The 23,461-nt window shown below is 42.0% G+C and overlaps 1 protein-coding gene and 1 long non-coding RNA gene across 5 annotated transcripts in view; one reads left to right on the top strand and one right to left on the bottom strand.

The window, feature by feature from the left end:
• Positions 1-1,639: 1,639 nt before the first annotated feature.
• LOC118594513 lies at positions 1,640-17,232 on the bottom strand. Of its 2 annotated transcripts, XR_004946388.1 has the most exons (6): positions 17,136-17,232; positions 8,345-8,441; positions 8,218-8,261; positions 7,267-7,317; positions 2,748-2,823; positions 1,640-1,665 (listed from the first exon to the last, which is right to left on the bottom strand). It is a non-coding gene; the product is annotated as an uncharacterized LOC118594513 (long non-coding RNA). The 2 variants fall into 2 exon arrangements; XR_004946387.1 differs by having other exon boundaries at positions 1,659-2,823.
• Znf608 (zinc finger protein 608) overlaps positions 14,828-23,461 on the top strand; it is a 112,320-nt gene continuing 103,686 nt past the window's right edge. Inside the window, exons 1-2 of one of the 3 annotated variants that reach the window (XM_036204461.1) lie at positions 14,828-15,139; positions 18,716-19,816. Coding sequence is in view for 2 of the 3 variants with exons in the window: in XM_036204459.1 (XP_036060352.1) it covers positions 18,902-19,816 (915 nt within the window). In the remaining variant the exon portion in view is untranslated. Of the gene's footprint in view, positions 15,140-17,301; positions 17,680-18,715; positions 19,817-23,461 lie in introns of those variants that run through there. The other 2 variants (XM_036204459.1, XM_036204460.1) reach the window with 2 other exon arrangements.

Genomic DNA, 23,461 nt, shown 5'->3' with positions numbered 1-23,461 from the left:
AAATGGTCACTATTTGAACTGTGGAGTTCTAGCTGTGACCTTGAATGAACCATGAGGTCAGATGTTCACTCTTGCTGACTAAAACATACCTTTCCAATTTTATTACCGTTCCAATGTGAGGAGTCGCTATTAATCTCTTTCAACAAAAGCCTGGAGGTTTGAAAGGTTTCATCACCTTTTCAATCTTGTATCATTGTTCTCTTTCGTTCTCATGTGTTACAGCAGTTTTACTTTATGTTTTTTTGAGTTGTAAATTTGTAAAATCTGGGCCGAGTCTGTAACTCTGTGGTAGAGCGCTTAACCTAGAATGCACTCAGAAAGTTAGAGCACCAACTCAATAAGCAATAAACAAACTAAATGTATACTAAAGAGTAAAACCAAATTTTATTTATATATTTCCCAAGTCTTTGACATGTCTAGCCGCAGCTTAATTCTTCTGGAAGAAACATAGATGATGTAGAAAGTAACATTTGTGAACTTGAAGTCATGAAAGACACATACATCCAAGAATGTACTTGCTGCCCAGCATACCTGTAATCCTAGCATTCTGGGTGATACAGAAGGATTGTAGATTCAGGACAAGAATAAAAAACAAACAAGCAAAGTCAAATAAACAAACAAGTACACACAAAAATATACTTGGGTGTTAAATGTTAATAGCTCCCCAAAATCAAATATTCAAGTCCCCAGGTTAGCTATGTCTGGAGAGGGGGCCCTAAGGAAGGAAACAGGTTAAATAAGTTCATAAGCTGGAACTTGATCCTATAAGAACAGTATCCTATATGAAGAAATGCCAGGGACCTTCTCTTCCTCTTCTCTTTCCCTTCTCCACTTGCAGACTCAGAAAAAGGACCTCATTAGAAGGGAGCCACATGGACTGGGAAGAAGGCTCCAAGGTTAAGAGCACTGACTGTTTTTACAGAGGGCCTGGGTTTGGGTCCCTGTACCCACGTGATGTGTGATGTTTCACAATAGCCTGTGAGTCAGTTCCAGGGGATCTGACACTGTCTTCTGAGTTCCACAAGAACCAGGTATCCACAAGGTGCTCTTATATGTAGGCAAACACTCAAAGATATAAAATCAAATTTAAAAAGTCTTTCAAAAGAAAGAAAGAAAGAAAGAAAGGAAGGAAGGAAGGAAGGAAGGAAGGAAGGAAGGAAGGAAGAAAAGAAAAGAAATGAGACAGACACCTTGACCTGGGAGTTTAAGTCTTCATAACTACAAAATAATAATAATAATAATAATAATAATAATAATAGTAACAATAATAACAACTTCTTTTTAGTCTATTTCGGCAGCCCAAGATTATTAATACAGCACTTACAGAAAAAAAAAAAAACAGTGGCAATCTATGGACAACTCAGACTATAACGACTTGGATTGCAGAAATTATCAAAGGGAATGGCCAAGCCAAAATACAGTCACCATTCACAGCCTTGATTTTAGAAAGATAACACATACACATGAATTTAACAAGGAGGTCTGGGTTCACGCTCAAGCTTGCTATCTCTAGCCTATCATAATTGTTATCATCTGAACGGTCTTTTGTGTCCTATCACAGTTAGGCTTTTACTCTCCACCACCCCCCACCACCCCTCAAGCATCATTGCCAGGTCTACAGAGCAAGTTCCAGGACAGCCAGGGTCATACACAGAGGAACCCCGTCTGTAAAAACAAAAACAAACAAACAAACATTGAATACATTTGTTTAAGTGGGTGAATACTAGTGTACAGACCCTAAGGAAATAGAGGGTCAGAAATGTCTTATTCCATGCCAATGACAACATGGCTGACGTCACCACCACTATCAAAATAGAGCTACAATCTGAAGACATAACAACTTTGATAAATAAGGATAATACTTCTCTGAGTTGGTGTAAAACAAGAGTGTGAGGTTTGTACCTGACAGGGAGAAAGTTTTTCAGTAAATATCAGAACAAATACCCTCACGGGGTAAACTGATATCAATGAATAAGGAACAAAGGCAAAGAGCAGAGAGCGCCTTTTAGATGCTCAGTTCTCAACCGGTGGGTCACGACCCCTTTGGGGGTTGAACATCAGATATCCTGCATACCAGATATTTATATTATGACTCATAACAGTAGCAAAATGGCAGTTTTGAAGTATCAATGAAGTAACTTTATGGTTGGGGGTCCCCACAGCATGAGGAACTGTATTAAAGGGTCGCAGCATTAGGAAAAGTTGAGAACCACCATTTAGATCTTCAGCAGCTCAAGGCTGTGTGTTCAGAGATAACAGAACTTCACACCACCCATGGAAAGCAAATATTTGATGTGGCATTTGTTCTCTATGCTCAGCCGTGGCCACTGTAACATAGTTTTGTTTTGTTTTTCTCTTACCTAATAATGTTAATCCTAAACATAAGGGAGACAACTAAATAGGTTTCCCTGGAATATTCTCCATTTTGTCCACATTTAGTAGGGGTCTAATAATAGCTTCTATTGCAATGCAGGGTATTATTTGATGTTTGTGGTTAATATACTGCCTCCTGCTTGAAGGTGTTCAATCAAATCACCAGAGCATTTTGGAGACAGCCCAGGATAAACCTTGAATTGACATTTCTGAAGTGAGAGATTTTTTTTATGGTGGTCACTGAACAACTTACCCAGGCATTTATAAATACTACAAGGAGACAACTTGGCCAGCGGATAAGTCAGGGACACACCCATCCTGAGCTTCAAGCCCAGATTTAGGTGCTACCAATCAATATTTGAAGACATACATACCTTGGGAGACAGAGTGAATTCAGGAATCAGAAGTAACTCCCAGCTAGAGCCAACCTTTAGATATTGTAGCATAACCCTGGTGTGTACAAAGTTAACATAAACCAAGCAACCAAACACACACACACACACACACACACACACACACACACACACACACACCTCATAATATTTTAAAATATTTTAAGTTTGCGATTTTGTGTTAGGCTATATTCACAGGTAGCCTTGGCTGCACACCTGAGGCGGACAGTATGTAACGGTAGGCCACTGAATGTTGCTGGTTCTTCTCCACTTCAGGATCATGGTGCTTTCATTGCTCAACCCTGGTCTTGGAGAGACCCCCTATGCTTCAGGAACCTACCAGATGAACAGGCAGAAATCAAAACACACAGTCCTTTCCCTCTGCAATTCTTCTTCAGCACATTCAGCTCATAATGCTTAGCCTTGTGCCTGCCAGCAAGGAAAAGCATCTTAAGGTCTCAGACCCACCTTGCCTAGCAGATAGAATGGGTCACTTCAGTCCAGAGAGGCTAAGCAAAGGATTTCACCTTAATATTGATAGTCTGAATTTCTCATCTCAATGTTTTCCAGAGGTGAATATTTTGCTAGCGATGGTCAATTGTTGTGATGAAACTTATTCTTGTCTTCTTAAAATACAATTATTAATATTGTGTGTGTAAGTACATGCAGTGAGTGTGTGCAAGCCATAACACTCACTTGGAAGTCAGAGGACAACGTTGTGGAGTTGATTCTGTTCTTCCACTTTTCCGTGGTGTCTGGGGATTGAACTCAGGTCATCAGGCTTGCTCAGCAATCTTACCAGCCCCATTATTTTCTAATCATAACTGTTATGTGACTACTGTGTAATACCATGGAAATGTGGTTTCTAATTTTACTTTTTGAAACCCATGTGCCACTATAAATAGACATGCAGTTTCTTTTGGGGTAATCATACTGTTCTAAAATTACATTGTGGTAATGGTTGCAAGGCTGAATGTTAAAATTCATTTAATTTTACACTTCCCTGAAATAAAACCAATGGAGGCTTTTCAGGCTGCAGATCACTTGATTATATTGAATTGTGTGCAACCTTTGACGGTTTGCTCCTTAGACATACTCCCAAGTCCTTCTTTGCTTTTTGTTTTGATTAAATTTACCTTTCTTTTTATTTGTTCAAGTCCTTATATTTCCTTCTTTTTTTTTTCTTTTGAGACAGATTTTATATGCAACCCTGGCTAAGCTGGAACTCTGTGCAGATACTACATAGATCAACTGGGTTGTGCCTCTGCCTCTCTTCTTGAATATGCCTCCTGAGTATGGGAGCTATTGGTATGTACCACTATACTGGGATGCTCAAAGATTTATATTTTCTGTTCCATATTTATATGTTTTTTTAAAAACTCTTTTAGAGGGTCCACCACTCAGCTCCTAAATAAAGCACATACTGACACTTATTCTTAATTATAAATGTCCAGCCTTAGCTTGGCTTGTTTCTTGCCAGCTTCTCTTAACTTTAAATTAACCTGTCTGTCTTTTGCCTCTCCATTGCTGGTTATGTAGCTGGGTGGCTGACCCCTGATCTCCTCCTCCTTCTCTTGCTCCTAGATCTTCTCCTCCTCCAAGATTTCTCCTTCTATTTATTTTCTCTGCCTGCCAGCTCCACCTATCCTTTCTCCTACCTTACTATTGGCCTGGTCAGCTCTTTATTAGACCATCAGGTGTTCTAGCCAGGCACAGTAACACAGCTTCACAGAGTTAAACAAATGTAGCATAAACAAAAGTAACACACCTTAAAATAATATACTACAACATGTTGGTGTTCTCTGATTGTCGATTTTGATGTTGATGTCCTGTTTAATGACTTTAACATTTACTTTTATGAGCATATTTTTCATTTACAGGGAGTCCTCACTCTTCAGGTTTTCATTGACAAATCCCCTTTCTTGTTCTGGTTAGTTTACTTAGCCTATAGAGTTAAAAGTAAGAAATAGTCTTATAGAATTTGTTCCTTCTGGCTTGAGAGATTCTAAATTCAGGATTCCCTTAGTCCAACAAAGAGTTATCTGATTTTTTTGTTTGTTAGTTTTTTGTTGTTTTGTTTTGTTTTTTTTTTTGTCTGTCTTGGGACGGGGAATGGTAGGTCAAGCTTGCCTCAAAGATGCTGCATAGCCGAGGATGACCTTGAGCTTCTGATCCTCCTGCCTCCACCTCCTGAGAGCTGGAATTATAGACTTGTGCCACCAAGCTGAGTTTACTCAGCACTGGGGATGAAACCCAGCAGGCTAGGCAAGTACTCTACCCACTGAGGCACACCCCCCCCCACCAGCCTGATTATCTTCTGTCCGTTGAATGCACTCATTAGTTTAGACAGCATCTCAGTGCATTCTTCCTACTCTCTATTCATCTCTTTTCCCCACACTTCTGGGAAATCTATAAATTAATACCAAACATTTTTAATAGCTTGATTTCTCAAAACTACTTGTTCAGACATATATTATACGATTAGTTTACTAACTCTTAGACCTTTTCAGAATACTTTTTATGTATGTCAATAAAAGCCTATAAAATGAGGAGATACTGAGGTGTTTCTCATAGTTACTATTAAGGGTAGGCCACCACCCTGTGATTAACTCAAACTCCTCTTTTCAGGATTTGTGCCATAAGGCAGCCATGCTTTTGGTTGACACAGCACAGAGCCAAGGGCTCACTAGCAAGCACAGAGTAGCCAGACGCCACCTTCCATTGTTCCCAAAGGAGACTTTACTATCAGCTCCTAATAGTCATACCTGCAACATGACTTCACTCTATACCCTGCTGTTCTCCTTCAAGACTTCTAAGCTTCAGCCAACCCAGGCTGACACTGAAGCCCCATCCTTTCTTCCCTCTGCATCGGTGTTCATCTGCTCGGCAGACCTTTTCTCCATCTCTCTTTGAGCATGGCAGTCAATTTAACCTGCTGCTTCCCCAGAGCCTCGACTGGTTCCTCAGATAAAGCTAGCCTTTCTTCTTCCTCCAAGTCATACTTTTTGTACTTATTACCATAAATCAATTCCTTTGGCAAGCACCTTATCTTACATAGGAAACTTGAATCATTCATTGCAAAGGCAGAGACCATGTCCTCTGTCTTTCCATGTCTTCTGTGAACCTTCTAAAGCACCAGAGAGGTTTGCAGAATTACCCTATGAATGCCTCAAACTTAATCATGGATAATGAGTTAATATTTATCGAATGTTTAGTGCAATTCTGTGCACAGAGTGATACACAGGTGCTTGTTAAATAAACTGAAAGGTTGATAGGACATAAGCTTGGATTTAGAAGGACTATTGTTATTGTAATTACTGAAAATGGTGTCTATAATTTATTAACAGACTCAGATAATTTCCTCTTTATTACCAGACTCCTACGAATGTGGAACCATGGATGGAAACACGGCTTTCTTTTTATATTCTGTGCCTTTTTCTAATTACATATCATTTCTCTCACAGTGATAGTTAAATCTCATTATATTTAATGATTTATCCATTTTCTGCTGTAACAGTTTTATCAGCGACTCCTTGTATTATAATCTCATTATTTTACAAAATTATATCCTATTTGTTAAGAACAGTAACTGTTACCATGATTTTATCTTCAATGCTCTTTTCTGTGTCAACGTCTTAGCCCTCTTTGTGAAAAGATTAAACATTTTTCTTCTCTTCCTTTAGTCAAGTCCTGTTCAATGTTGCATATATAAGTGTCTTTCACTGTATGTTGCTATTTTATTTGAAGAATTTAATTCTTCATCTGAACTGCACAGGCCTCATTTCTACAATTCTGTGTTTTGAGGGAATAAGAAGGCATACACTGAGGAAATCTAAGTGTTCATCTCCCCCTCTATCCTGAAATATAATATACCTGTAATAAAACACTGAATCATTATTTCTTAATTTCTACTGACTCTATTTCCCCTATGGGTCTGATATTTTTACCTCTTGATTGAAATGTACTTTGTGGAGGGAAGCTGTGAAATGTTCAACCTAGTCTCAGAGATGCATGCTGGGACTACACATGGAACATTACAGATTTCTACCATCTATGGGCTTAAATGTACGTTTGATTAAGTACACACACACACACACACACACACACACACACACACACACACACAACCAAGCTGTGTCAGGGTTAGGGTTCAGTTGCAATCTGTTGCTTGTTTGCACATGTTATAATGTTATTTGAGATGATTTCACTCTATGTGAAAAGGGATACAATGCCAAGGGTCAAATTGTAGTTGTGCTTTTTCTCCTGAATCCTGGTAGCTTTCTTCCTTCAAATTTTCCTTCACATTTTAATACAAAGAATTTCATACATACACTGTGTAAGTAATGTTAGTTATGACCTATTCATTGAAAACATTTATTTATCTGCACATGAGTTTGTATGTGTATGGGGGGGGGGGTGGGAGTGTTAGCACCTAGCGGTGTGTGCAAGCCAAGGCATGCATGTGAAGAGCAGAGGATGGCTTTAGGGAGTCAGTTCTCACCTCCTACTGGGTCTCACTGGTCCTGTCATTGTTGTGCTGCGTCATCCAGGCCTGAAAATGTAAATAGATGCTCAGGTTTCTGCGCTTTGCCACCAGGAATGAGTGTTGCGGCTAAAGATGTGTGCCATCCTATCTGGCTTTTTATGTGGGATCTGAAGATCAAACTTGGATCTTCAGCCTCATCCTTTATCCACTGAGCCATCTCTCAACTCCACATCATTCTCTGTGTAACACAGTCGAGCGCCCCCCCCACCACCACGTATGGCCATGTTTCTGAGAAACACTAAAAAAAACATGTCACCTGTCAGTGTCATGCTTTCTACCTGACACAGTCTAGATCTTTAATGGAAACTTTACGACTTTGTTTTTCCTTGATATGAAAATGTTTACATTCTTTCATCCAGGAAAAGAACTTATCCCCTCAAATGCTCCTGCATGTGACTTAAAAGGGTTAGGACGCCAGTACACACTTCTGTGGCAGGCCCAATCAGCAGTGAAGCACACAGAGTTCTTGGGTTAAATCTCAATTTATTCATTTAATGAAAACTTTACTTGTTGTTCTGCTGTAGAAATGAAATACGTTCATTTGTTTGAAGAATTAAGGAGAATTTTTGGAACATGTAAGTCAGACATGTTTCCAGTTGCTGTTTTCTTGAGTTACAATCAGTTTTTGTTTGTTTGTTTGTTTGTTTGTTTGTTTGTTTGTTGTTATTGGGTTTTGTTGTTGTTTTCAAGACAGGGTTTCTTTGTGTAGCTTTGGCTGTCCTGAAATTTACTCTATAGACCAGGCTAGCGGCAAACAGCAGATCGGCCTGCCTCTGCCTCCCAATTACTGGAATTAAAGGAATGCACCACCACTGTTTGACTAAATTCAAGATTTTTAGGCTAAAATGTTTCAAAACAGAGTACATAATGTTTAAAATTAAAGCAAATGTTCATTTGTTCTATTACCCTTTGTGGGAGTCCTCTTTGAAGCAGAGCCACACAGTGAGAACCTAAGCAAACAGAAAACATTAGATGAGAAGTACATTAAAATCCATTTTAGGGACTAAAGGGGTGTCTCAATGGTTAAGAGTACCTGAAGCTCTTCTAGAGGATCCTCGTACCCATGTAGTACATACAGTTCACAACTGCCTGTGACTTCGGTTACAGCGAATCCAAAGTCCTTTCTGTACCTGCACACATGTAGCATACATTCATACAGAAACATGCACATAAATCAGGATAAACCTTAACATTCTATGTTTCCCAACAAGATTATTATGCTTTATGCCTTACAGGTGTGGGTGTGTGTTTGTGTGTGTGTGTGTGCATGTACATGCGAGTGTGTGTGCATGTGTGTGCGTACAAATGTGGGTAGAGAATGGGGGATGAGGAAGAAAAGAAGAAATGATTAAAATAATTTTAGAAGAAAAGGATCCATCCAACAGGCTAGCCTGCCAGCGCTTGTTGAGTTGTAGAAAGCAGCACGGCCCAGGCCCAGGAATCAGCCAATCAGAAGGCTGAAAGCCACATTTCCATAACGATGATTGGCTAGTAGTCTGGAGGCTGGCTGAGCTGCAGGAGGATGGGGGAAGAAAGGCTCTCCTGAGAAAAATAGCAGAATAACTCTCTGTTGTTTACTGCATATTCTCCAAATGATTGTAGAGATTCATCCTGTAGGAAGGCTTGTTTGGAAAACAGAGGAGACACAGTTGTTCCCAACAGCCAGAAACATTCAACGGCCAAGAAGCTGAGCAGGATGGAAGTTCTCTTTAAAATCAGGGTGAGGCTCCTGACTCTTCTAACCAAATACGTGAAGACTGTCTGGGAGATGCACACGGATCATACATCAATAATTAGGGCTTGCTGGTTTTTGATGAACACTATTGCTTTATTACATGTGGGTCAACTTTCCGGAATCCGAACAGTGTGAAAATCCTTTTAAAAATCCCGAGCATTTTTGTAGTTAAGGGTGTTACACCACCCTCAATAACAAAGCTGCCCTGTTTTTCTTTTTCGTTTTTTTTTTTTTTTCTGTAGCCATATATATCCAATTTTAGAGACGTTTATCAGTGTGTCTCATAATGCTCTCACAAATTTTTATACCTATAGCTATCTGCTCTCAGGAAATCATGGAGAGAGTCTCTCAACAGAAGGACACAGAGAAAGGGGACAAGGAATATAATGACTGTATCCAACAGTCTTTTGTCCTTTCCCAACATGGTGGCTTTCTGCTCTGTTGTTTTAAATTCACACTGAGTAGTGACATCTCACCTACAAGTTTTTAAATTTTATTTTACAAACATTCTCCCCTGCCCCCCATGGACTCTTTTTCTGGCAATGAGACTAACACAGCAATGCAGATTAAGCAGAAGTATTTTTGCAGACTTTCCCAGTGACCATTCCTTGGCTGGCTAACAGACCAGCCATTCAGAAGCAATTTTCTTCAGGCTGAAATTATGTGCTGACCGTAGCAGATCACTTCCCATAATAACCCTTCCCCCACCCAGCGCTAAATACAATCTGTCTCCTACTCACTGTAATAACGTGCAAATGACTGTAATTTTGCAGACAAGAAACAGCCCAAAGTGAAACGTGTCTAAACAGAGGTCGATTTGAAAAATCAGGGCTATTACCTAAATCTGTAAAATACATATTGTAATAAAACCAGCAACAGCAATCTCCAATAAGTAGTTCTAAAAAACGCAGCTTGTGTTTTGATCTTCTTCGAGTACCCGGTCTTCACAGGCATAAAAGAGAATCTTTTCCTAGAAATGGTCTCATTGCATGGGATGTAAATTGCCTGACTTTGCTAGCTGATCCCAGACCCTGCTAGGGCATCTGTGCAGACACAGCCTACACCACCCTGACAGTGCCTAGGGCCAAGCTGACTTATGATTTCAGACACTTAACATTGACCTACATTGCTGTTCTCCCAATGCAAGCAGTATGAGTGTTTTCCTTTAAAAAAAAAAAAAAAAAAGTGCTGTTTTGCTAGATTCTCTCAAAGTGAAACATGGCAGCTCAGGCTTCTGCCTTTTCTCCTCTATTAAGGCATTAAAACTGCACAAGAAGACAGGAGTTATTCAAGCATACAGGGAGACGCTACCCCATCTTTCTCTTTCTGTCTTGGTATTGAACCCATGCCCTCAAGCAAGCTAGGCAAGCACTCCACCATGGAACTATACTCCTAGCTTTTTATTTCTTTACTATTAAAATTCATTGCAATGTTAAATCAATTGATATATTTGCCTTCTACTATCTCTCGTTGTTTAAGCTAAGCTATATTACCAAGAGCTGTCAAGACTGCTCGATTCTCTCTGTCTTTTGTGAGTTGACTTATAAGACCTTAGGCTAAAATGAGTGAGCAGGACATAAAGCCACCTGAAAAGCTAATGTAGCAATGTTAGAAGATGTGGGAGAGGATTTGCAGGATGTCTATGAGGGATGTCTATATTCCAGCAGGGAATATCATCAGGTCTTTCTTCCCTCACCTCTCTCTACCCCTCACCCCTCACTACCAAGGACTTGAGATGGTTCTGTATACAAAATCTTTTTCCCCTCTTGGCACTTTATTTTGGTCCAAGGTTACTTCAGAATAATGTAAAACATCATATGTTTGACCAAAAGAACACGGCTTGGCTCCTTTTGATGAAAATTATCCAGAGATAGATATTGTTAAAAGTACTCCAAGGAAACTTTAGCTGGATTTAGCATGCAGGTGTAAAAGGGCGGCGTTTTTTTTGTTGTTGTTGTTGTGTTGTGTTGTGTTGTGTGTTTTTGCTGTTGTTGTTTTGTTTGCTTTCTTTTTTCCTTAATAGCTCTTTAACAACTAGGAGCAATTCTCTGTGGGTGAAAAGAGTGAAGACCTTCTAATGTTTGTGTGTTTCATTAATCAACCCTGTGTTCTCTAGAGAACAGGTCACCTGCCCACTGCCTTCAGGCAGACCTCTGCTTAAGGGTTTCCAGGCAGATAAGAATCTTTCCCAACAGTCTTATTGGGTAGCCAATACATTTTTCATTATATCTAAATTAAATTCCTCTTCCTACAAGTTAAGTTCACTTTTACACAGAATTCATGTTTTAGGATATCCCTTTCTAGTTCTTCTCTTGGTCTTGAGAGCTCCCAAGAACCCCCAAGTGTGTGGTGTGTGTAGATTTAGAAAAGCACCCTCTTGTTTTCAAATAAATAAAAACTCAAGAAATTATGTCTGGTAGGCATGATGGCACATTTCTATAATCCTACCATTTGGAAGGGAGAGGATATCAAGTTCTAGGCTAGCCTGGACTACCTAGTGAAATGCTTATTAAAAAAAAAAAAAAAAGAAGGAGGAGGTAAAACTGATTTCTGCCCCTTAATAATACACCCCCAAACAGAAGAAAGAGTCACAAAGACTGCCTTGATTTTCTGTGGTGCTACTTAAGACCTTGGCCTCCTCTTGGGCTCTTTGTAGGTAAAAAATAAAAAGCTGAAGCAAAGTCTCTCCTGTCAGGATCTGTCTCCCTTTTTGCTAATGATGTATCACATGGAATGCTGAGCTGATTTGGGGGCCCACAGAGGGGTGATGGTGGCTACTATGGCAGGAAGGATGACACACTTTAATTCCCTCCTTACACTAACCTCATGTTTTCCCCACCCCTCAATTCTGAACCCAGCCCTTTTCCCCAGACATCTGCACTCTGGGTAGACACCCAGGGAAACATAAAATTACAAAGTGCACGTGTTGAAAGAGTGTACTGGTGTAATCAAGGAAATGCAGTAAATACTGTTCAGAAGACAGCAACACTCCCTGGTACATTACCTAGATAAGAAATATAGGTAATAATAAACAAAAGGTCAAGAATTGAAAAGGGAACAGAGGGCACAGGAGGAGTTGGAAGGGCAGAACACAAAGGTGGAGATGATGCAAATGCAATACTCATATATGAAATTCTCAAAAAGATAAATTGAATAAAAAAAATCAAGATGAAACATTTCAGCTCTGTAAACAGGACCAAGCTTTCCAACTCTGTGAGGGAGGAGAGTACCTCCACTCCTCAAAACTGCTAGCTAATTGTCTTTCCTGCAGTTTTCTATTGACTGGGAGTTCTTTGATGCCTCCTGATTGTCCCCCATCCCTTGTCAAACCAAAGAAAACAAAAAAACAAACCCTGTGCAAAGCCAGTAAAACAAAACAGTAGTCTGTTCAAAAGTTGCCCAGAAGCGTTTGGGAGGTGGGAGAGATGGGGGTGGGGGAATACAGGGCTAAAATGGAAAGAAAAATGCTTTAATTTGCCAAAATAATTTGAATTAAATCTGTAGTCAAGTTCATAAACCTTCGTCTTTGGCCAATGATGTTTAAGGTTTAGGTTTGGGTGTCGAAGTCAGGGCTGGGTTCAGTTCCACATCTTGGATGGTTAAAGTTTTGGATCTGGTTATATTAAACCTGTGTTGGTGACTTCTTTAGTAAGGGGAGGTTTTGAAAGAGCTTACTCTCTCCACTGTCCCTAGATGATATGTTTGAATACCCTGTGAAGTATTTTTGTTTTAAGAGATAAGCATTGATTTTTCCAAACAATTATAACATATGGGGGGAGCCATACCCTGCAGTAGGGACATCACCCCAGGGAGACAGGAAGTGCACAAGCCTGTGCCACTCTTTAGATAGCTGCACTTCTTTTGTCAGAGCTGAGGACCGAACCCAGCGCCCTGTGTCTGCTAGGCAAGAGCTCTACCACTAAGCTAAATCCCCAACTCTGCGGAACTGGGCTTCTAAAGGAAGTTAAGACTCTCTCTCTAGTGCTGTGTTACCCAGGAGCCGTACACAAATGCAAGCCCTGTACACAAACTTCAGAGCTAAAATGGAAGATGAATGGACACCAGACATCTAACTTGCCCCAGATTACTTGTTAATGTACAGCTTCATTATTTGAGTGAAAAGGAGTCAAAGCCACCCAAGCCCTCCTATAGATCGCTTTCTGTCTTACTCTAATAAAGGTCAGAAATTGCTGTTTGTTAATGTTTGCAACATCTAGTCTAGTTCATCTAGGGCAGTGAAACAACAAATTGGCATTTTTTTTAATGGGCTAAATATATTAAAAACACAAACATTAGTCAATAGCCATTACTTATAACATGTGGCATAAATGTTTTTATTGATCCACAAAGTCGCCACCAAACATTTACATCATAGCTGTCTTCTGCCAAAGGTAATTTCCTCTGTGTGCCTATTTGCCTAAGCTAAGGCACATCTAAAACTCCAACTGTCTGGTGAAAAATCCCAATAACACCCACTCCCTCAAACTTGGGGTTTTAATAGGTTTACTTAAAATTCATAGACTAAGTGACTTTAAAAATCTCCATATTCTAGCTCCTAAAATAATTGAAAATAACAACACAAAGTTAAAAATAAACCATGCTCTAAAGGCTTACTATGTAAGACGACATTAGCGTAAATATATTAACGAGTTGTTATTTTACAATAGCCTCTTGTCCTGGAAAATGAGACCCATTAACTTGGCTGCGTTTGTCTTACCATAAAAGTGAGAACATTTTGTATGTTTGTGGTTTGTGGACACAGCATTCAGAGAATTTAGGATCTTTGCCCACTCCAGAATTAAAGAGTTGAGAAAAGAATCTGACAAAGAATCCAGATGGTTAAAAATTAAGGGCAGAGCATGTTTAAGGGGTTAATGTGCCTAGTATATTTTATCTTTCACAAATCGATTTATTTTTTAAAAAGGCTGGTCTGGGGCCTTGTTTTATATTTATTTATCTATTCCAGTCGCAGAAGATCAGGTGCAGAGATTTGTTGCTAATTTAAGAGAGCCATTCATTAGGTTGGCTCAATGGCCATCGGGGTCCACACATTAGTGCTTGCAGACTCAAAGCATGGAAACAAAAGGGTTACTTGTTCCTCTATCCCTGGACGCCCCCAGTTGATTTTTCTGAGAGAGAGAGAGAGAGAGAGAGAGAGAGAGAGAGAGAGAGAGAGAGAGAGAGAGAGAGAGAGAGAGAGAGAGAGATTTATTTTGCAGGAAGGGCAAGGTGGTGGGGGAAGGCTGAGAGGCAGCTGCAGAACTGGGCTGCCGAGTCCTTGGGACGCGGAAGGGACAAGAGCAAACCGCTCGCGTGGGTTTCCACAGAGCGGCGTCCCCGCTCTGCGCCGGTGGCTCAGCTGGCTTCCCTCTGCCACCGAACGATCACATACATTATTTCCCCCAAGATAACACAATCAAACTTGCATTTACCGACATCCTCTCTTCGCAGCCTGCTTGAGATGTGTTTTAATAAATAAGTGTTTTATGTGAATGATGTAGTAATTGAAACAGGAGCCCCATTTCCCCCCTCCCTTCGTCCTGCGGGAGGTTCCGCAACCCCAATCTGCTTGGAAAATAAAACGCTTTGTCTCCACCGCCACCCCCCATCGCACCCCCACCCGCGCTCAGTGTGTGTTTTATACGTGTGTATATCTCAACCCCCTACAGTAGCCAAGAGAAAGCAGCTAGCCAATGAGAGAGCCCAGTTTCATAAAAGCTGCTCTCTGATTGGCCCGATGCGAAAGGGCATTGGGAACAAAGAAAAGTCCCTTTCAGGTATACAGGCTGAGAGCTCCTTTGGCTCCACTCCCCCTGTGCGTGTGTTGTGTTTCAGTTCTGATTCCACTGTTCCAGAACAAGCTTGGTGTGTGTGTGTGTGCACCGGGGGGATTTCTGTGTTCTGGTTTTTGCTTTATTTTGTTATTTTTTATTTTTATAAAAAAAAAATACACGGGACGGTCTGTGACATTTGCTGGTCCATCTTTAATAATAAAAAAAATTGAAGAAATTATAATTTCCAAAATAAAGCGGCTGCCACCAAACACACTCAATGCAGTTAGAAGGAAAAGGTCAACTCGCTCCCATACAGACCGTAAGTACGGTTGCGTGGTGTGTCGCTATATAGCACTTTTAGTGGGGTGTTCATGCAGGGGAATGTGCGAGTTTTATGCATTGAAATGAGGAACTAGTTACAGGGCTTGGCTTTGCATTTAGAACAGCCCAAGAAGGGTGAATTTTATTCAGTGGAGGGTGAAGCGTTTGTAACTTCTTTAGACAAATTAAGCTTGACTGGGCACTTGGGCTAACTTAGAGTAAATTACCTTTTGGGCTCTAACCCAAAGGAGACTAAGAGTGATTCAGTTACACACCCTGGTCCGCAGTGTCAGCTCTAGCGCACCTTCCCCCTCCTCCCGTTTTCCTACCGGAGCTGAGCAGACCCCCGCCCAGACCGAGGCAGGCAAATGGGAACCCGGGTAGAACAAGCCGATTTCTCTCCTGTCACATCCTCCTGCTCAGTAATTTAATAGTAAACTAGGGAATATTCATCCATTACATGTAATGGCTATAACAACCATTTTCCACCTTCTTAAAAAAAAAAGAAAGAAAGAAAAAGAAAAAGAGCAGGAAGAAAAACAAAAAAAGACACCATTAAGAGAAGGGGGGGGGGAGAGCCCCACCCAACCCAAACAAACCCACAAATAGTAACAATGGTGTGTTTATTACAAGACTGGGTTTGGGAGCTAGCAAAATGTTTTTCTTTGTTTAATACATGAAGTGGCGCGCGCGGGGTGGGGGGCGGGGGGGTTGTCCCTAAAATCCCAGCTGCTCCGAGGTACCCTGCCCCCTCCCTCAGGCGTCCGCCGCCCTGGCCCCCTTGGGAAAGCCGACAAATTGGAGATCAGTTGAGGATAGGTTTATAAGGTGTTTCTTTAAAACATCTGCTTTGCTCTTGTGGCCATTTCCCTCCTTCCGAACTCCTGAGATCCTGGATGGCTGAGAAATGTTTCACATTCATAACTTGTAGCTTCGCCCACTGCAGGGCGTGCGGGGGGAGGGGGGACGTACGGGGGGAAGGGAGAGACCTTCAGCTTTTTTTTTTTTTTTTTTTTAAAGACCAGATCAGTATTTTCTTGATACGCTTGTCACCATTTTTGTTCTCACGACAACCAATTGAGCCCTTGATCCTCACGTGATGTGAAAGGCTTGCACTGTAACAAAATCGCTCCTTTTAGATGGTTGGTGTTGCTAACGCGCCCATCCCCCTCTCCCAGCCCCGACATTTCCAGCAAAGCGACTCTCCACTTCCAATCCATCAACAATTCATTACTGCTTTTAGCTTCCAAACGCCAGCTAATTAAAAATACTAAGCCAAGCTCTGAGGCCATCTGACTAAACACAGGAGGGGGTGGGCGAGAGGTGGAGAGAGGAGGAAAAAAAATAGAGACGCACTGTTTGCTGCGTGTAGAGAGGGAAAAATTGTCCTGGAAAAAAGGTCGCCTTAAAAAAAAATCTTTTTGACTCTAATTATCGAATTACCACATGACAGATCGGCTTGCGCGGCGGAGGATTTTAACCCCTCCTCGGGGACTATTCTAAGAACTCGGTTCTTTTTTTTTTTTTTTTTCTCTCAAAAACAACATAAAACAGGAAAACATCACATCCTTCAGGTTTCCAAGACAGCCCCTTTTAGACGCCGTTATTTTCCCCGCTCCACCGCCCCCCGCCCCGGGCGAAAGCTGCTCTAACTGGTTTATCGGCTCCCTGCAACGTCGACTCCCTCCTCCTCCACACCTTTCTTTTTCTCCTCCATCCAGCTCCTCATCCCAGGCTTTCTTCCTCCTTCTCCTTCCTCCTCCTCCCCCCCCCCCCCCCCATCCTTTCACCCCCTCCTTAAGTTAGTTGGAGAAATCAAATGTCAGGACGAGCGGAAAAATGCCACTTCCCGACTAACAGGCGGAATCCAGCCCAGATTTTCAGTCCTTTCTTCTTATTCTTTCTTCCCTTTCACTAATTTATCCCGATGTTAGCACATTCTGTCTCGTTACTAGAGGACGCCTGTAGGTTTGCTACATGAGATCATTACTTACTGATCACGGTGACTCTCGAGTCTGCAACTGAAGGCGGAATTCGAAGTTCGGAAAAGTTTTTTCTCCAATCTCTCTCTCTCTCTCTCTCTCTCTCTCTCTCTCTCTCTCTCTCTCTCTCTCTCTCTCTCTCTCTCTCTCTCTTCCCTCCCCTCCCCCCTCTCTCTTTCCCTCCCTCCCTCTCTCCCTTCCTTCCCCTCCCCCTCTCTCAACACCCTATTATTCTGAATGCTTGTTAAGAGGAAAAACACCCTTCGGTGCTTGGATTGTGAATGTGAAGCATCTCCCAGCTGCACAGTGACACATTTTTTTTTTTTAAGGAGAAAAGGACTCCAGAGCTTTTTGCCAAAAGGGGGATGGGGAAGTGGAATAATGTTACTGAGTGATTATTTTGGCTGAGATGTGTTACTTGGGTTTTTTTTTTTTTTTTCCTTTTTCATCATTTGGTGTTTAAGTAAAATGAGGCACAGGCTTGTGTGCCGAGTGGAGTGAGAAATACCTTTTGATTTTCGGGCCTAATTTTAAAAAAATGATAAAGGATTAAAAGGTAAGCATTCTGTGTGTGTGTGTGTGTGTGTGTGTGTGTGTGTGTGTGTGTGTTTATTTTCTTGACAATCAACTGTTAAAAGGGGCTGATCCCTTTAAAAACTGTTTTAACTGCTTTGTCAAACACACATTTGTGGTCACTGAGGCCACCGTGGTGCAGATCACTTAAAGTGTATGTCTTAATCAGTTTCTCTACAGTCAGTAGCACCATGTTTAACACAGACTGAGCAGCTCTGTGACCCAGGGGTATGGCAGAATTGTTTGGATGGATTTTCCTTTTTTTTTTTTCTCTCTCTCTCAAAAGGCAGATATTTAACCTTTCCTCTCACACTGTCTTTTTACTGAGAGAAATACTCTTAGAGAGGTCTGTTTCAGAAAGAATTGTGTGGCTGTGGGGGCCAGGGGGGTTGGTATGTTTGTGTGCGTGAGGGGGACTACTGTTTTGTGGTTTTCTTCCTGTTTCTTATGGGAAACAAAACCTAGATTTCCCAGGCAGTTTGTCAGAAGTATGAACATTAGAAAGAAGGAAGGTTTAGTGACATCATTCTGAACACGGGTCCCAGAGAACTTTCAGGGCCTGGTTATTTTACACTGCAAGAGCCAGGGCATATTTAGAGATGTTTAACACTGTGTTTTTCTTGTCTGAGTGTCCGGGATCTTTTCCTGGGGTTGAAACAACCCATGTGCCAGACAAAAATGTTCAACTTAAAAAAAAAATAAAGAAAGAAAAGAAAAGCCACAAAAATCTTTCTGGACTTGAATCAGCTCCTCGGAGATATTTTAACGCTTTTAAAGAGCTGGCTATCCCCCGTCGTTGAGGGAGATTTTCATTTTAGCTTCTGTAAGATGCTTTTTTGTCAGCGGGTGCTTTTCAAGTCTGGCTGTTTTCCTTTAAACCTGGTATTGGACTGTGGAGACAATAATAAGCCCCTTACTCTCTGTCCTTCCCTGTACCCCTTACTGACTCCTCAGTATTAATCGTTTTCTATTCCGGTAACATCCAGACAAGAAACATTCGACTTTTTCCCCCTCCACAGGAGATGGTGGACCTCGTGTGAAGGGTGTGAGATCCCTGGACACATTCTTGGGGCAGGAAAAAGCAGAAGATTGGAAGATTTTTTTTTTTTTTCCTTTAAGAGAAAGCCCAGCGGAGTTAAACGAATGTCCCCTCATCTTCCAAGGAAAGTTCATCGGATTTTTAATCTAGAGAGCTCATCTTCAGGATGTCCGTGAACGTTTCGACTGCAGGAAAAGGTGTGGATCCAAATACAGTTGATACTTACGACAGTGGCGATGATTGGGAAATCGGGGTTGGAAATTTAATCATTGATTTGGACGCCGATTTGGAGAAGGACAGACAGAAATTTGAGATGAATAATCCCACTAACACCACTACCAACAGCAACACTAAGGATTGTGGAGGTCCGGCCTCCAATGGGACCTGTGCTACCTCAGCCTTAGCTGATGGCCTAAAATTTGCTTCTGTTCAGCCCTCCGCTCCCCAGGGGAATTCACACAAAGAGACCAGCAAATCAAAAGTGAAAAGGGCTAAAACTTCTAAGGATGCTAATAAATCTCTGCCTTCTGCTGCCTTGTATGGAATTCCCGAGATCAGCAGCACTGGCAAGAGGCAGGAAGTCCAAGGGCGCCCTGGAGAGGCTACTGGCATGAATTCAGCGCTGGGTCAAAGTGTGAGCGGCGGCGGCGGCGGCGGCGGCAACCCAAACAGCAACGGTACCAGCACCGGGACCTCGGCTGCCACCGCGGGGGCAAGCTCCTGTGGGAAAAGCAAGGAGGAGAAGCCAGGGAAAAGCCACAGCAGCCGAGGCGCCAAGCGGGATAAGGATGCTGCGAGATCCCGGAAAGACAAGCACGACCTGCTGCAGGTCCACCAGAATGGCAGCGGAGGCCAGGCCCCCTCCGGTGGTGGGCACCTCTATGGCTTTGGGTCCAAGAGCAATGGAAGCGGTGCGAGCCCCTTCCACTGCGGGGGCGCTGGGGGTGGCAGCGTCGCGGCTGCCGGGGAAGTTAGCAAAAGTGCTCCGGATTCAGCGCTCATGGGAAACTCTATGTTGGTCAAGAAGGAAGAGGAGGAGGAGGAGAGCCACAGGCGAATTAAGAAACTGAAAACCGAGAAGGTAGGATAATAAGGTCGCCTTCTTGTGTGTCCCACTCTGTGTGCATCTGTTTGGGGATGTGGGATGTGCCTCTGGGTGCCTTACACTTCCTAGTGCTTTCGGGTTCTCTGTGAGATTTCTATGACGGTCATCCTTTACGGGTGCTATCCTGAGTGCAGTGCTTGGCTCTTGCTTCTGCTGCTTCGGCTGCTCGTGGTGCCAGGTTTGAAAGGTCATGGGGTGAAGGGAGGCTCTGGGTGTCCTAAAGTGCCTTTCGCCTTGTAAGGGCTCCTGGCCAGCCAGCAAGTTGTCCGTGTGCTTTGAATAGGAAACCTGCTGCTGAACTAGCTTGTCTTTCGTCCTGGTTTCTTCCCTAAGGAGAATTGTCGTCTGTGTTATTGTTAAGAATGTGTCCTTAGGAACAGGGTTCTAGTTCCCTCTGTGGAAAGGAGTGTGAAGGGTTATGTACACTCATTGTTCTGTCACTTATCCCAAAACAGTCTGTCAAAGGATATACTCCGAGCTTGGAGTGTTGGTCACTGATTTCCTAACTCCGCAGCCAACTGTGATGGTTTTGGTGGCTATGAGTACTTTCCCTTGGCTCTCTCACCTATTTGCAGCTGGAGACTGCTATCACTTGGGTATTTAGGTTGCCTGGGCAGCTGGAAGCTCAGTAACTAAGAACTGGAAAGCACACTTGGCTCATGTTCCTGAAATGTGATGCTCTAACCAAAGGGGGCATGGTGGCAGCAGGGTAGAGAAATATTAGAAATGTGTGCTGCATTTAACAATGCTTGGCTTGGGCCATTTGGTCCCTTGCACCTCTCGGTCATTGTTTTAAAGTCTGTGGTTAGAAGCTGTACTGGAAAAACTGCCCCCAGTGTTACCTTGCTTAGGCATGGAGGCCTGGGTCTTGTTCGTCTGGGGTGCAGTTGCTTTGGGGTAATGTCTGGCCACTGATGGGAACATTGATGGGGAGGTGAGAGTGGTGTTTCTATGAAATTAATCTTTAGATTCATTCCACAAGTTGTAGCACGCAGATGTAGTATTTCTATCAAGTGGTTGTAGCAATGGGATTTCTTCTATATATGCTTATTATATGATGTGGGGTATTTTTCCCCCTTTCGGTCTTGATCAGAATTGTGAGTGATACTAAGAAATCTCCTGGGAATTATTTCTGCATGCAATGATTCACAGTTCTCTGATCCTTTTTATTTTCTACTTCATTGCTCAAGATTTAAATGAGAACACAGGAGTAAAGTTCTGATTGCAGACATTGATGGAGGTAGAGAAGGGTGTAGACTACAATGTCAGACTTGCAAAAGGCCACTGATTACTTTTTGAGTCCAAATCCTCTTAGCCTTTTACATTGATGAATCTAAACGGAGTTAAGAAAAAAAAATACTCAGGTTTTGCTTCTTAGTTTAAATGTGTGATTTCACATAATTTCTACTACAAGACATTTTAAAATCTTCTTATTACTTAGTACAGTGGAGCATTTACTTTTGTTGCCAATAGTCTTCAAATTGCAGCTCTAATCTGCCTTAACTATCTGGATGAATTGCCCTAATCCAGTGCTCACAATGCTGTGGTTAAGGAGTCAGCGCTGTTTGATTGGATCCACTGGCTGCTGGGAATGTGGGAGGTTCTGCCCTTTTGCATTCTCCTTAGCCTTTTAATCTTCCAGCCAAATGTTCACATTCAACAATTTTGTTTAGCTGGCGATCGGAACATTTCAGGATCTCAAAGGCTGCTGTCATGGCAACCGAGATTAGTGCGTGGTGTCGGTTCTCCGGTTTTTGTGTTCTTTTCGATTCCCAGTCACAGAGGGAAGTGGGTGAGGAAGGGAAGGGCTAAATTATTCACGCACATGCAATGCATCTTCAGGCAGAGCAGTATAAATGGAATCGTATGAATTCCATAAATGAAGAGCAAACACGTCACGGTGGGGGCCGAGGTGGGGGAGGGAAGAGAGAACACTGCCCCGCAGAGTGCACCAACCTCAGCCACTAATGTTGGCCCGGAGATCTTCTTAGGATGCTTTCCAGGGGCTTGGAACCCAGTGTTGGCTACTCTTGTCAAGCTGGGGTGTTGGCTTGAGATCTCAAACATCACTCCTTAAGCATCATCCTCTCTACCCCCCAAACGACTTAGTAATACGTCCATCCTTTGCTCCCAGAGATGGCAACTCTTGGACATGAATAATAAATACCATGTAGGGAAGCAAATCTATTTTCATCATAACTACTGGTTATGTCAAATTAGGCTTTCCTTTAGAAAATACTTCTCATGGCAGAAAGATGCCTATTTAGAAAGCAAAAACTTAGTAGGCCCACTTGACTTGAAAAAAAAAATGCTTCATATCTGAAGTTTTTTGTTTTTAAAACTTCAACATTGCTTGAAGAACCAGGTTATTGAAGAGCAAGTGCCTCCAGAGTAAAAATGATTAGCTTGCAGCAATTATGTGTGGCTCTAGTGTGTGTAGGTGGAGCACATTTAAAACCTAAGGGCAATGTGTGTGCTGTTAGTATATATATATATATATATTTTTTTTTTTTTTTCCTGTTTGGAAGATTAGATGAGATTCATGAGACTTGCTGTCACTGGTTAATTTTCACAGCATGCTTAACTGTCTATTTTTGGTCCGTTTCTTCTGTTTCTTCACTACACAGAGTCATGTAAAACATGATAAATTGGACCTTAGGAAAAACCTAATTCAATCAGTGAGTGTTCTGGATCCTTTATGTGGAAACCACAAGTATGTTGTAAAAGTTGCCACTCCCTTAGTACGTGAAAAAAAAAAAAAAAATCAAAACATGCCGTAATTCCAAGATGTTTGAGCTGTATTTCTCTAGCCCATTTTGTGGTTAAACCACCAGTGACATGTCTGAGTAAGTCGATTTGATGGGTTGGCTTTTGGTTGTTAAAACCTGCCTCTCCACCTTCCTCCTTCTTCCTTTCAAAGCATAATGGTCCTGCATTGAAGCTGTCTCCCTTCATCGTCTTATAGTTTAGACTTATCAGACAAGGAGCCACTGGGCTGGATTAAACAGTCACATTGAGTACTGCTGCACTCAGTGGGGTCGTACCATCACTAGAATATTGGGGAACACACAGGAAAGCCACCCTAAAAATAGCCCATACTGAAGCAGAAATAAATGAAAGGCACAGGTAATATAGTTTTGTCTTAGAGTTCTATGCAGTAGGTGTTCCAAGGAGGGTTATTTCTGTAATATCATAAACGTTTCATTTCCATGGACCTTGTCTTCCTAAAGATGGTGTCTATAAATGGATCTGTCTATAAGAGGACATCACTCATTTTGTTTTATTCTCCTGTAGAAGCCTTTTTACACTTCACTAGGGAATCCTGACACATTCTCTAAGTGAGTGAGAGCAGTTTAAGAACATATTTTGATTAATGACTTTTGTGGCGCTGTCCCTCCACCCCCATAATACACTATGTCCTGTGAATTAGGGAGTGCATTTGATCTAAGGGCGGAATGAAAGGGCAGGAAGGTCACTGGCTTTAATGAAACAACCCAGGCCATTGTAGTTGGACAGTGCACTGTTTTGAAAGTTACATGTGGATTTAGCTAAAGGTGGCTTCCTGTGAGCGCTGCGTAGGCGCCCCTCCCCCACTTTTCCAGTAGACACCCTGGAAGGGTG

Source organism: Onychomys torridus, chromosome 13 (genome assembly GCF_903995425.1).
Source record: "Onychomys torridus chromosome 13, mOncTor1.1, whole genome shotgun sequence".
NCBI classification, from domain to species: Eukaryota; Metazoa; Chordata; class Mammalia; order Rodentia; family Cricetidae; genus Onychomys; species Onychomys torridus.
This window is presented reverse-complemented; position numbering and strand designations above follow the sequence as displayed.